This window comes from Pseudorasbora parva, chromosome 10, assembly GCF_024679245.1.
Source record: "Pseudorasbora parva isolate DD20220531a chromosome 10, ASM2467924v1, whole genome shotgun sequence".
Lineage (NCBI taxonomy): Eukaryota > Metazoa > Chordata > Actinopteri > Cypriniformes > Gobionidae > Pseudorasbora > Pseudorasbora parva.
This window is the reverse complement of record NC_090181.1, coordinates 45768345-45783597: the sequence shown is the minus strand read 5'-3', so window position 1 is coordinate 45783597 and position 15253 is coordinate 45768345. Positions and strand designations below refer to the sequence as shown.

The 15253-nt window shown below is 39.2% G+C and overlaps 1 protein-coding gene across 1 annotated transcript in view; it reads right to left on the bottom strand.

Moving 5' to 3' along the window:
- ttll5 (tubulin tyrosine ligase-like family, member 5) overlaps window positions 1–15253 on the bottom strand; it is a 219989-nt gene that overhangs the window by 72800 nt on the left and 131936 nt on the right. Inside the window, exon 27 of the mRNA XM_067456243.1 lies at window positions 10148–10257. Within this exon, the coding sequence (XP_067312344.1) occupies window positions 10148–10257 (110 nt within the window). The remainder of the gene's footprint in view (window positions 1–10147; window positions 10258–15253) is intronic.

Below are 15253 nucleotides of genomic sequence, written 5' to 3'. Positions count from 1 at the left end.
CAAAAAAAAATCAAAATAACGACTTTATCCACCAAGTTATTGCCCTAAACTCGCCGAATGCGTGCGAATATCACTTCAGTGGGCCTTTAATGAGGAATTTGCCCTCCAATCTCAGTCCTCTCGCAGGAGTATAAAGGTTAATTAGGTTAGCCAGATAGAGAGGTGCCAGGTTGTTTAATGATTTGTAAACTAGTAGTATTATTTTAAACTCAAATTTAAAGATCACAGCTTTTTACAAAAATTACGTTTACACCCGATTTAAGACATTAAACTGGCCTGTAAGTTTAAATGACTAAATTATTTGGTCAAAGAACCTATAAAATTGTCTGAAGATGATTCTAGTCAGCTCTAGTCAGAATATGAGTCTGATCCTCATTGGGCTGTAATTATGGGGCGTGTTTCAACCCAACCAGGAAAGATCTCGATTGGACAGACCAACAGCCAATCAGAGCAGCGGAGTAAATGACATATGTTGAGCGACGTAAAGTTCGGATCATTCTACGGAATCAGACCTTTGAATCTCGTTTTCAAAAATGAACAAATCTTTTTTCAAGTGATTTCGTTAATTTCAGCAGAATATGATTAAAATGTCACATGTTAAATTCCCCAACACATCTAAAACTCAATGCAAATGTTGATCACATTTGGAATAAAAATATAATTTATAAGCTAATGCAGCCAAGGTCAAACTTTAAGAAATGATTCGAATCCCCGTTGTTCCTTCATTTGTCACTTCACATTTAATCAGGTCTGTTTTCTAGAAAGATTAGTAACATTACAGCTCTTCTGTCTTAGGGTTTGAGCCGTTAGTTCTGTCATCGGTGTCTGATCTGGGCCGTGGCAGCCCTATAAGCAATGCAGTCCCGGAAACAGAACTAATTCAGCTCTCGTGTCTTCGGGAGCCATTCGTTCACAGCCTCATAGACTGAGAGCAGAAGATCCTGTCCAGAACCGATGGTCTGAAGCAAAAGGACGATCAACACATGAACTAATCGCTCTCTAAAACAAATTGTGGCTCCCAAGTCATACTTAAAAGGGTTAGTTCACCCAAAAATGAAATGTCTGCCATTAACTCCTCTCCCTAATGTCATTCCACACCCATAGACTCTTAGTCCGAGAGCGTATGCAAGTGTATGCACACTATACTGTCCATGTCCAGAAAGGGAATAAAAACATCATCACAGTAGTCCATATGAGACATCAGTGGGTTAATTAGAGTCTCTTGAAGCATCCAAAATACATTTGGGTCCAAAAATAACAAAAACTACGACTTTATTCAGCATTGTCTTCTCTTCCGCGTTTGTTTTCAATCCTCAAATAAAGATTTGAACGGTTATGAATCAGCGTATTGATTCGTGAATCAATACGCTAATTCATAACTGTTTGTCAACATCGAGAATGAAGTGGATGAATCTCAACATGGATGACGTGAAGGCACTAGTAAGACTGTCAGGAAACTCTAGATGATGCAGGCTGATAGGAGACAGTCAATCTGTTTGCATCATCCTCAGTGCACAACTTTCCTGCAAGTCTTATTGGGCGTCTCCATGACACTCGATACTTCCTGTTGACGGTATGTCAGTTCCGGTTTAGCACACATAACAGTTATTCTGTGTTCACACCGGGCACGAATAAACTGCGCAGTTGGACGCGGGAACATTTTGAATCCATTCGCTTCATTCACTACACAACAGACGTGAATTCGCATCATGGGAGGGGCTTCTGCCAGGCAGCGGCAGTCGTCAGAAGGACGAGCCGAGTTAAGGCTGCTCTCACCGGGGTTAATGAGCGCCGCTGATCGTCTGGGTCTCCGAAACCTGCTTGGACCTGCTTCCATTAACCATGCATCATAAACGGACCAGTTTGACATGCTGCCTAGCACCCTACGCACTCCATTCAATGCCCAACGAGCTTCAAACAAACTCAAGAATTGTGATGCAGAAGTAATATTTATGTCAGACATTGTCAGTAGACTTTTTTTTTTAATCAACATGAAAATGGATGCATAAACTTCAATGAATTTAAGTGCATTGTAATACAAATTAACATTTCATTGCTGTAAATTGAATTATTGAGTCTATATAATATATTAGTTTAACCTATTTAAAATACTGCAGAACTGCATATTTTATTTTGCAAGGGTTATGTTTATTGTTTTCAATAATTTACAGATTTAATGTGTAGCAAGACCGCTCTAACAGCCTGATGTTACCTTCCAAAAGGAGACCTGCACTCCTGCGGGACCCAGCACAACCGAGTGCGGCGCGGGATCATATTTGATGGTGAATGCGGATGCGGTCGGCAAGATATTGTGTGCGGGTTGCGGGAAAATAAAATTATTTTGCGGGACTCCCGCAAAGTGGAAATATCTGACAAAATAAAATAAATCGAAACAAATAAACCTTTATTTATAATAAAATAAAATCGATTTACCGGCGCATGGACGGAAGGTAACTCTCACGTGGTTCATAGGAACAGCCAAGCCTACCACCACACCGTGGCAAAATGTGTGCACCGCATAACTCAGGTGAACCGCTTAGTGCTACAGATATTAGTAAGTTCTTGTAAGATAGTCAGATCCATGCGACCATCTGGGACATGTGATCATTTTGCCTGAAGCGTTGTTATAAAAGTTTACTCCTGAGTCCTGATAATACAACCAAGCGTTTAGCTGAGAGCAGTACAGACTTTAGTAAACCGGAAGTCCGTTACCGGCTTGTTCTACACTTGCCATAGCGTTAATGGGAAAGGTCAGAGTTCGGGAAAGTTGTGGATAAGTTGGTAAGCATTTGCTGTATCAGTTATATTGCGCTTTCAGAAACCCTGCATGTGTACATCTAACGTTATTCTGCCAAGACCAAACACATACATTAACATGCCAGAAGTGCTGTCATCTGTCACTCACAGTTCATGTAGTATAGAGCTCTGGAGGTCACGTGACCCATTCTGTTTACGACTCCATTTTGGCAGGCAAGAACAGCTGGCGCCAGCATGAGTTTCAAGGCAATGGAGTTCACTGCGCACTTTAATTCAAAAACTTAGTAAATCATACAGAACATATCTAGGGCTGTGACTGGAAAGCTTTTTTTTACCACGCCGGTGGTCTAGGGCTACCCACCGCGGTGGCTGAGTAGCACTGGCAGTGGTCGGACAAACAATTGCTTTTTTTTTTGCATGTAAATACTGTTTTCCGTGAATATTTTGACACGAGTGAAGCACAGCGCTTTATTTACAAAATAAATAATAGGTCCACAATTGTTGCCTCGCAGCCATGGAAACAACATTCATGCCGAACGAGATACTTCAGATACGTCTCTCAAGATTTGGAGAAATAAATAAGAGATCCCATGTCCAGTAGAGTACACCTATTGTTAAATTCGTGGAGAATTGGGTGACCAGATCGATTTATTCTGTAAATAAAGCGTTGTACGTCACTCATGTCATAATATCCACGTAAAGCATTAGTTAACATACAAAAAAAAAAAAATGTTTGGCCGACCACCGCCGGTGCGTTCCGCGGTGGTGGTAAATTGCCCCCGGGGTGCTTTTCATGTGTCTCGATCAAGCGGCAACCTCCCGCGATTTCTCTTGAAGCCAATACGGAAGTAATGTAAACTGCAATTCCTCAACTGGCCACTAGGGACAGGCTCCAGAAGGGAGCAGAATCTCATTGAGCCCCATGTTAAAATTCTCAACTTTAAAGCAGAAAAAAACATGTTTACAGCCTGGTACAAATTGTGGTTTTGGCTTATAAGGCTAATGTTGATCTTCATGACAACTCTGAGGGGGGTGAATTTTTTTATAACTCATTCGTTTACGTTATATAAAGCCTTAAGGTTCTGCATAATTAAGGGCGTGGTTACAAGTGGATAGCCATTTATCCGCCGTCTATAGTTATTGCGTCACCTCAGCTCCGCCCACATCCCGCCTTTTGCCCATTTTCTGTTATCCGGGAGTGACACGCGATGACTCGCTCACAAGATGGCAACGCCCAGCTCGCCCATACTTTCAGCTTCAGAACGGCTTATCAGAATCCTATGGGTGACGTCACGGACGCTACGTCCATATTTTTTTACAGTCTATGGTCTCGATAAAGGAACGGAGAGCTTTCCCCTCAGGACACCTGTTGCACCAGCTGTGCGCAAGTTACAACGAGCCTAGTTTTGACGTAAATGGCCACTAAGCTACAACGTTGACATTTTTGCGTTGCACTTAAACTTAAATCTATGTTTAAAGTAAATATTCACGGAAGCCTGCGATCAGGAGTAACATTAACAGATAAAATAGCAGGCAGACTGAACTGCATCACGCTCTTGTTTTAAATGATAGAAATGTGAATAGATTAACGTTATGTTAGCTTAACACAAACTAAAACAGCGCGCGGCTACATCCATAGGTCCGTGTTATGAAATCAGTCATAATCAATTCTTTTTTTTCTTCAGTATTTATTTATTGATCCTTAATTTATTTTCAAATAGCCTTTCTTGATGTTATACATAAAGCACTTATATGTGCACCTTCACGATTAAGTATTAAGATATTTTTTATCATTATTTACGTGAGACGTTAGTTAAGAATAAAGAATAAACTGAAATTCACAGCATTCAACAACTTACTACGATAATATAATTTCCCATTTGCTTTCTCCCACTTATTCTGGCATCCTGGTGCACATAAGCTGTCCATCATGTGGAAATAGTAAGGTTTAAAGAGTCTGGTTTTAAATTATGTTATAGATATAAATGCAACAGCCGCTCTAGCGCTCCCCTGACTGCCTGCCAAAATGGCGGCGCTTAGGCTGCGTGACGTCAACCTCCAGAGCTCTATTATAGTATTACTGACACTATTGTCTTCTTTTGAGCTGCTTTAAAGCTGAAATTGAATTTAAGTCATAATTGATAAATAGTACAGCATATTTCCTGTTTATTGATGAGAAGCTGCTTCGAAACAGTATAAATGTTCTGTGTAAAGCACAATATAAATGTGACTAATTAAAAGAGTAATGACATACCAGACAAAAGGAATACCAATAACATTACAAAACTGCAATAGCAAGAAAATAATTGCTACTTGAGAAGAGAATTACTATAAAAGAACAACACTAATAATGACCTGCATATTGAGTTGAGCTCAAACACACAAGTCATCATATCTGAATCAGTGTGATCATGTGAGCAACACAACAGAAATGAGCCCAAAAGCCCAGACTGACCGAGGTGGGTGAGTGAGTGTGTGAGTGTGAGAGTGTGTGAGTGAGTGTGTGTGTGTGTGAGTGAGTGAGTGAGTGAGTGAGTGAGTGAGTGAGTGAGTGAGTGAGTGTGAGAGTGAGTGAGTGAGTGAGTGAGTGAGTGAGTGAGTGTGTGAGTGAGTGAGTGAGTGAGTGTGTGTGTGAGTGAGTGTGTGAGTGAGTGAGTGAGTGAGTGAGTGTGTGAGTGAGTGAGTGAGTGTGTGAGTGAGTGAGTGAGTGAGTGTGTGAGTGAGTGAGTGAGTGAGTGAGTGAGTGAGTGAGTGTGTGAGTGAGTGAGTGAGTGAGTGAGTGAGTGAGTGTGTGAGTGAGTGAGTGAGTGAGTGAGTGAGTGAGTGTGTGAGTGAGTGTGTGAGTGAGTGAGTGAGTGAGTGTGTGAGTGAGTGAGTGAGTGTGTGAGTGAGTGAGTGAGTGAGTGTGTGAGTGAGTGGAAACAACTGGATACAGAGGAACTAAAAAGAACCAGATGAGACTGCAGCCGTTTGTTCCATCTGGACCTTCATCTCACTCCAGACCTCCTCAAGACCTCCAGAGACGACACCTGACTTCAAGATGGCCTCACAGACACCCAGAGAGACATCTTTACGCCGAAGCTCCACCCCCCCGCCGCCATCTACCTGAGCCGTCCCAGCAGAGGCGGAGGTACGCCCAGGTGGAGTCCCAGCAGAGGCGGAGCTACGCCCAGGTAGAGTCCCAGCAGCCCTCCTCTTCAGCTCAGGAACTCTCATCCAGTGATGTGGCCGATATTAAACAAATGCTACATCTCCTGTGCAACAAAATGTTCAACTAACATGCACAAAAACCTATTTATACCGCAGCTGATGACTATATTTATAATTGGTTAATTAATATTTACAACACGATTATTATAATTGTGATTAATTCATTTATTTATTTATTAATTTTTGTATCCTTACTCATATTTAAGATTCATTTCTAACTTTATGGGTTTTCTATTGTTATACTTGCCCTACTGTTAGTATTACTTATTTTTCTTATTTTTTATTTTATTTTATTTTATTACTTTTATTTTTATTTTTATTTTGTAAAAGGTTTTTGGTTTTGCCTTCAGTTAAACAGCAGTACTTTAATCTCTGATCAAAATATGTTAAATATTAGTTTTTGGAATATTCAGGGTCTATGCTCTAAAACATTTGGTTTGAAAAGCACAAACTCAGAATTCTTAAATAGCATCACAAATGTTGATATATTAATCCTAATAGAAACCTGGTGTAGATCCGATGTGTCCACTCAGTGTCCTGCAGGTTACTCTGAGATCATTCTGCCCTCCTGGAAAATTAACTCAGTCCATCGTGGCAGAGACTCTGGAGGATTAGTCATATGGATAAAGAATGATCTTGCCCCTTTCACATCTCCAGTACAGCAAGGCAAAAATCACATTTGGTTAAAATTGGATAAAAACCTTGGAATTTTGGATAAAGACCTCTTTATCTGTGGAATTTATATCCCTCCATCAGATTCTCCATATTACAATGAAGAGATATTTCACACTTTACAGGGAGAAATTCATCAATATCAAACCCAAGGGAAAATTCTCTTATGTGGAGATTTAAATGCCCGAACTGGTTTAGAACCAGACTACACTGATAATTCAGGAGATAAACATCTGTTCACACAAATGCCCCGAGACCTCTTCAATACCCTACCCAGAAGAAATAACCAGGATGCTGGAGTCAATAGACATGGGAAGGAGGTAGCCCATCTGTGTCAAACGTTAGGTCTTTATATCCTGAACGGTAGAATCAAAGAAGATTCCTGTGGTCACTTTACCTGTAGCACAAATCTCGGGAACAGTGTTGTAGATTATGCCTTATCCAATCTAAGCCCCTCCAATTTCAGTGCATTTACCGTCAAAACTCAGTCTCCCCTGTCTGATCACAGCCAGATCAATGTTTCCATTAAAGGTGAAAACATCAGACCAAGAGAAATACATAAGCCAATCCCCCTATACAAACTCAACACATCCTATAGATGGACTCATAGCACTGCTGAATCATATATTAATGCATTAAAGTCAAACGAAATAGTCAATTCCTTAACAACGTTTAGTAATTCAATATATGATATTAACCGGCTGGGAATTAATTTAGCAATTAAACATATTAATGGCATTTTTGAAAATATAGCAAAAAAAGCTCATTTAGATAAATTGACACCACACACGCACAAAAAACACACTAAACATAAACCTTCTGAAAAATGGTTTGATCACGACTGTAAAAGAATTCGACGAGAGCTACGACTCATTTCAAATCAAAAACACAAAGATCCAGTCAACCCTGAGTTACGCTTCAAACACTCAGAGCTTCTGAAACAGTACAAAAACACACTGAGACAGAAGAAGCTGGATCATTATAACAACACGCTTCAAAAGATTGAACACACCGTTGATCAGGGCCAGTTCTGGAGCATGTGGAACAGGTTAAACTCTACAAAGCCACAAGAACCAGCCATACAAGATGGTCAGATTTGGAAAGATTATTTTGAGAACATCTATACCCATCAAACTGACCCTTTAAATAATCCCAACCAATTAAAAATCCTTGAAAAATTAAACGCTCTTGAGTCATGCATCAAAAACAACCAAAATCCCCTAGATTATCCAATAACCCAAGAGGAACTTAGTGGAAAACTGAAATCCCTCAAATTGAATAAATCCTGTGGCCCCGACAACATAAAAAATGAGATGCTTAAATACAGCTCTCCTGAACTTCAGAACGCTCTGCTTAAAGTTTTCAACCTGATTCTGAGTTCAGGGGTTTTTCCAGAGGTCTGGAATACAGGGCTCATCTCTCCCATCTTTAAAAGTGGAGACAAAACTGATCCTAATAACTACAGAGGAATCTGTGTGACCAGCAATTTGGGAAAAGTATTCTGTTCTATAATCAACTCCCGGATTTCAGCCTTCTTAAATCAGCACAATGTCATCAGCAAATCTCAAATTGGCTTTCTCCCCAAACATCGAACCACTGATCATATTCACACACTACACACATTACTAAACCAACATGTACACCAAAAGAAGGAAGGAAAAATATTTGCTTGCTTCGTCGATTTCAGGAAGGCTTTTGATTCCATTTGGCATAAAGGATTGTTTTATAAAATCATTCAAAGTGGTATTGGGGGAAAAACATATGACTTGATAAAAAACATGTATAACAAAAATAAATGTGCAGTAAAAATTGGTCATCAAAGAACAGAATATTTTTCCCAACAGCGAGGGGTCAGACAGGGCTGCTGCCTCAGCCCAACTCTATTTAACATTTATATTAATGAATTGGCAGATCTATTGGACCAATCAGAGAGTACAGGACTTCAACTGTTTGACACAGAAGTCAAATATTTACTGTATGCAGACGACTTACTAATTCTGTCTAAAACACCAGAAGGCCTCCAGAAAAACCTCGACATCTTAACTAAATACTGCCAGGACTGGTCCTTAGAAGTCAACTCCCATAAAACTAAGATCATGATTTTTCAGAAGAAACCCAGAAATCTGGAACATAAACATATATTTACTGTAAACAACAGCACAATTCAACACACTTTACATTATAATTATCTTGGTCTGGTTCTAACACCCACTGGAAACTTTAAATTAGCAATTAAAACATTAATTGCAAAAGCCCGCAGAGCCCTGCACGCTATACGAATGAAATTATTTAAAATAGACATCCCCATTAGAATCTGGACAAAGATATTCGATAGCGTCATCCTGCCCATTGCACTGTACGGAAGTGAGGTCTGGGGCCCAGCGAGTAACTTCAGCCATAAGGTCTGGGACAAACACCCTGTAGAAGGCCTACATGTAGAGTTCTGTCGAAACATCCTCCACGTCCACAGAAACACACCGAACAACGCATGCAGGGCGGAGCTGGGCCGACTGCCCCTTAATCTAGCCATTAAAAAAAGAGCCTTGAAGTTCTGGATCCACCTACACTCAAGCTCTAAAGATGATCTTCAGTTTAAAGCCCTACAAACCCAGAAAAGTAATCTCTGTGTAATGGTGTCAGAACTGATGAACAAAGCGTACACCACTGCTCCTGTAAAATCTGCAGAAATCAAAGAAATCATGAAAAACGAGAGAGAGGCGTATATGCAGCATTGGAAACATCAAACCAAAGAGCAAAGCCGTCTCCAATGTTATCTGGGACTAAACAGAGAGTACAGTCTGGCTAACTATCTCATCTCAGTCAGAAACACAACACACAGAGCGTTATTAACCAAGTACAGGCTGAGTGACCACACGCTGGCCATAGAAAGAGGGCGGCATAAGAAGACATGGCTGCCCACAGAAGAGCGTATCTGTAGAGAGTGTAGATCAGGAGCAGTGGAGACAGAGGCACACTTCCTCCTCCACTGTGATAAATACACCGCCCTAAGAGACTCACTGGATGGGCAAATACAACACATTATCCCTGACTTCCAGTCACTACACCATCACGAAAAACTGAAGGTCTTACTCGGTGAAGGACCTGCTTCCACTTATATAGCACAGCATATCTATAAATGCCACAAATTGAGATGTACTGAGTGAACACATCCTGATTAATAATATATGTATTGCTTATTATCTGTATATATAAATATAAATGTGAATATGTTTGATGTATGTTTCTGTTTTGCTTTGTGAAATGCTTTGGCAATATGTACCCATGTATGTCATGCCAATAAAGCACAATTGAATTGAATTGAATTGAATTGAGTGAGTGAGTGAGTGAGTGAGTGAGTGAGTGAGTGTGTGAGTGAGTGAGTGAGTGAGTGAGTGAGTGTGTGAGTGAGTGAGTGAGTGAGTGTGTGAGTGAGTGAGTGAGTGAGTGAGTGAGTGAGTGTGTGAGTGAGTGAGTGAGTGAGTGAGTGAGTGAGTGCATGAACACTTACCCAGAGTTCCCTGGGGCCGTGTCTGCTCTCAAAGGTCCGGGTCGGCCCCCAGGAGCCAGAGTCAGACCCCCTCTGCTGAACAGCCCATTGGACAGGTTCAGATTAGTCAGCTGTGGGGAAAACAACAATCATCTACACTGCAAGAAATCATGTTCCTGTCTCTTTTTCCAGCACAAATATCTAAACATTCTTAAAGGAACATTCATTTTCTGAGTCCCTTGGAGTTAAAGGGGTCATATAATGGTATATGCTCTTTTACAAGCTGATGGTTTGGAACTGTGTGTTGGCAGTGCCTGTACACAAGCATCCCATAATGATAAAAATCCATCAAGTGTTTTTTTTTTTTTTTTTAATCTCCTTATATGTTTTCCCCTGCCTCAAATCAAGCCGTTCGATATGTGACGTCACACACACCCCTCCCACGACTGTTGATTGACAGCAGCATTTCCTCTTAGACCCGCCCCCTGAGCGAGCGCAAGCTCCCGTCGTTACCATAGACATCCTCACAGTCGGCCATTGTATAAGCACAGCCGTTGGGCGATCGTAGTGTTCTGTTCTCGGGTGTAATAATGAACACAGCAGTCATTCTGATGTTCGTAAAGCCGAACATTTAATCCAGCTGCTCCTGAATAAAGATCTGTAGCAGCTCTTCGTGTTTATGCTGAAACGCTTCACGATGAACTGCAGCAAAAGTTTACAGGGTAACGTTAAATTACCGCATGCTTTCTATGTATGATGTTCTCAATATAATTCATAATCCCACGTTTATAATGAACAACACGTTATGGTTATTGTGTTATTACAAACTGTGTACGCTGGTTTTAAAGTTAACATGGATGTGGTAATTTGACGCTTAGCTTAATTATGTAGATGGTTTATAACGGTGTCTGTACTGTCAAAAAATAAATCGTGTTGTAACAATTACAATGCATAGATAACGTTTCGCATCGCTGATAAACTGACATTAACAGAAAAAAAGGTTTTATTGGCATTATCTGTAACATCAATCTGTCAATGAACTAACGTATACATCAGTAAACACATAGCATTCGCGCTAACGTTACCCTGCCAGTACATAGAGACAGATCTAAGTGACATTACGTTAACCAAACATTCAGATACGTCCTGTTTAGCTTTAAATGTTGAATTTCGTTGGAACTGCGATCTTGTCCCTGTCCGACTGATAGAGTTGATCTTTTTTATGATCTGTCCTCTCAGAGACTCGTGTTCTTTCGCCTCTGTTGTTAAAGCCGTATGCACTAGAACGGCTTGCTAAAAACAGAGCTGTTTTTGACCAGGTAAAATTTGTGTTTTCTAACAATACTATTGAGAATTGTTAATTAAAGTATATTACAAAGTTTTCATTTAGACACTAAAGAATCATATTAACTAAAAATGAAATTATATGACCCCTTTAAACAGTTGAGTTTTACCGTTTTTAATCTGGTCTCCGGGACTGGCGGTAGCACTTTTAGCATAGCTTAGCATAATTCATTGATTCTGATTAGACTGTTAGCATCTTGCTCAAAAATGAACAAAGAGTTTCAATATTTTACCTATTTAAAACTCTTCTGTTGTTACATCATGTACTAAGACTGACCGAAAATGAAGTTGTGATTTTCTGGACCGTTATGGCTAGGAACTATACTCTCATTCCTGTGTAATAATCACGGTGCTGCTGCCGTACCATGAGTGCAGCGGCGCAATGATATTACAGCGCCTGAAAACAGTCCCCAGCTGGGTAACTTCATGACCAGCACTAAGGCTGAACCTAAAATCGCCCCCTATACCCTCAATAGGGCATTATCTGAAGGGGCTGCCTTTTGTAGTGGTGTCCGAAACCCTAGTGGACGTTATTGAATGTACACACAACGGCTGTCCAACTTCACACTCGTTTTCATTCATTCCTTCAGATGAACCGTATTAGTGGACTAATGTAGGGAATAGTGAAGGATTCAGCCTTAGTTTGTGCAGTTGCAGAGTTGTGGCCGGCACATTATGTAGTGGATTTAGCTGTGCGATTAGCCCTGGTTCTGTGCTCTGTAAAGGTTTGAATCTGCTCTCCTCCTCCCTTTTGCCCGTCTGTTCAGGCGCACTTTCTTACCCTTCACTTTCCAAAAGCTCATCTTCAGTGTATTCTGGTTCAAGATCTGCACCAAAGTAAATATCTTCTGAATCGTCTCTCTCAAATGTCTCCATGGTTACAAGGCTAGCAGGTTGTCCCGTTGGTTATGTTGACAGAAGTTAGCCTATTTTCAGGCGCTGTAATATCATTGCGCCACTGCACTCATGGTACGGCAGCAGCTTAGCTTATCGGTTTAGAAAATCACAACATTTCCCGTCGGTCTTAGTACACGATGTAACTAAAGAAGAGTTTTAAATAGGAAAAATATTGAAACTATTTGGTAATTTTTTAGCAAGATGCTAGCCTATTAAAAAAAAAAAGGTGCATATTCATTTAAAACACAATACATTTACTTCAGAAGCAGATTGACTTAACATTTTAAGTTGTGTTAACTGAAAGATGCATCAAAATGAAGAGAGTTTCTGTCAATTGGGTCAGAAAAATAACCTTGATTTCTCTTTTAAGTTTATTTTTCTTAATCAAAATTTAAACAGAAAACAAGACTTATCTAAAGTCATTCTGCTTCTCAAGTGAATGTATCTTGATTTAAAGTCAGCATAAAAGGGAAGTTGCATCATGTATACACATTCTCTGTTCAAATATCACTGTAATCTTCCTAAATTATCAGGCTTACTTGTTTTTGTTGTATTATCAGTATATTGCTTTTATTATTATTATGAGTTATGACACTCTAAGACTGACACTTAAGATATAGTCCTACACTTCACTTAAAGTATGATTGGGACGCTTGATAACTAACTTTTAAGCGCAGCTTTGAGACAATAATTATTTTACTCTTAAGTCAATTCTTAGCAGTGTTCTTGTGAGTAATTCTAAGATGTTTGATAAATACGGGCCCAGATCTGCTTTGTGTGTGTGTGTGTGTGTGTGTGTGTGTGTGTGTGTGTGTGTGTGTGTGTGTGTGTGTGTGTGTGTGTGTGTGTGTGTGTGTGTGTGTGTGTGTGTATTTGTGCTGTACTCTCAGAAGGTAATGATAATATTATGTCAGAATTGTGTGATTTTTTTCATATTTTTCCGCTGGTTTTAAGCTAGGTATATAATGGTTGTTTCTGAGTATATATAGATCTGAAAGCCGAATGGCCTAGAAAAGCTTGCCCTGTGCATTCTGCACTCATCTGTTTTAAGTGTCGGGCCGGGCGAACGGGAAGTGTCAAACATTCTTCAGAGGCAGGTGTTTAAGACCTCACTGAAGGGGTTTATTTAGAAAGAATCCAGATTTCAGCTTATGATCTGCAGTCCCGTCAACAGATATGAAACCCTCCATGCTAAACAGCACATTATTTGAGCAAGTTCCTTGAGCTCTCAGACGTTTCTAACAGTAGATTGAGACCGATTGCACAGTATTTCAGTCATATTTCTGCATATGCAGTATATAGAAAAATGACTGCGCTTGTAGTGTTTTTTTAATTGCCCTCCTTTATGAATTGCAATGCATGCATTGTAACAGTAAAGGTATACAGGTATATATATTTTATATTATTATTTATTATTAATAATCACACTTTGACTTTTTTTTTTTTTTTCAGTATTCAAGTATTCCAAGTAGGGATGCACAATTAATTGGAAAAAACCTGACATTGCGTTTGGACTCAAATCACAAAGGCTGCATAAAACTTCAAATGTTGATTCGTCTGACCACAGAACAGTTTTCCACTTTGCCACAGTCCATTTTAAATGAGCCTTGGCCCCGAGAAAACGCCTGCGCTTCTGGATCATGTTTAGATATGGCTTCTTTTTTGACCTATAGAGTTTTAGCCGGCGACGGCGAATGGCTCGTGGATTGTGTTCACCAATGTTTTCTGGAAGTATTCCTGAGCCCATGTTGTGATCTCCATTACAGTATCATTCCTGTATGTGATGCAGTGCCGTCTAAGGGCTGAAGATCACGGCCATCCAGTTTGGTTTTCCGGCCTTGACCCCTACGCACAGAGATTGTTCCAGATTCTCTGAATCGTTGGATGAGATTATGCTCTGTAGATGATGATAACTTCAAACTCTTTCGCTTTCTGATATTGCTCCACTATCATTTGCCGCAGCATTGGGGGAATCGGTGATCCTCTGCCCATCTTGGCTTCTGAGAGGCACTGCCACTCTGAGAGGCTCTTTTTATACCCAATCATGTTGCCAATTGACCTAATAAGTTATAAATTGGTCCTCCAGCTGTTCCTTATATGCACATTTAACTTTTCCGGCCTCTTATTGCTACCTGTTACAACTTTTTTTGGAATGTGTAGCTCTCATGAAATCCAAAATGAGCCAATATTTGGCAGGACATTTCAAAATTCTATTGTGAATAAAATATAAGTTTATGAGATCTGTAATTATTGCATTCTTTTTTATTCTCAATATGTACAGTGTCCCAACTTTTTGGGGGGGAATCAGGTTTGTATTATTTCTTATTTCATAATGAAAATATGAATGATTATTATATATTGATATAACATATAATAATCATTCATATTTTGATTATGATTATAACAAAATAAAAATATCAAACAAAATAAAAAATGTTACAAACCCAATTCCAAAAAAAAAAAAAAAAAAAAAAAAAAAAAAATTGTACATATTTTGAATAAAAAGAGAATATAATCTAACATTTTGGCTAAATTGAAATGAAACTATGAGACTATAAATATATATATATATATATATATATATATATATATATATATATATATATATATATATATATATATATATATATATATATATACATATATATATATATATATATATATATATATATATATATATATATATATATACATACACATTTTTTATTTATTTTGTATCAGAAAAATCACAATTAGATAATTGAACCCTATTTTTCAGTCCTATTTTGAAAGTGCCTGGTGTTTCCCTCTCTGTCTCTTCACCTCTAGCAATAGGTCTAAACATGGCTACACATTAATTCTACTTTATACGGTTGCAGTAAAACTGGTCCATTAATGAGGATTAGT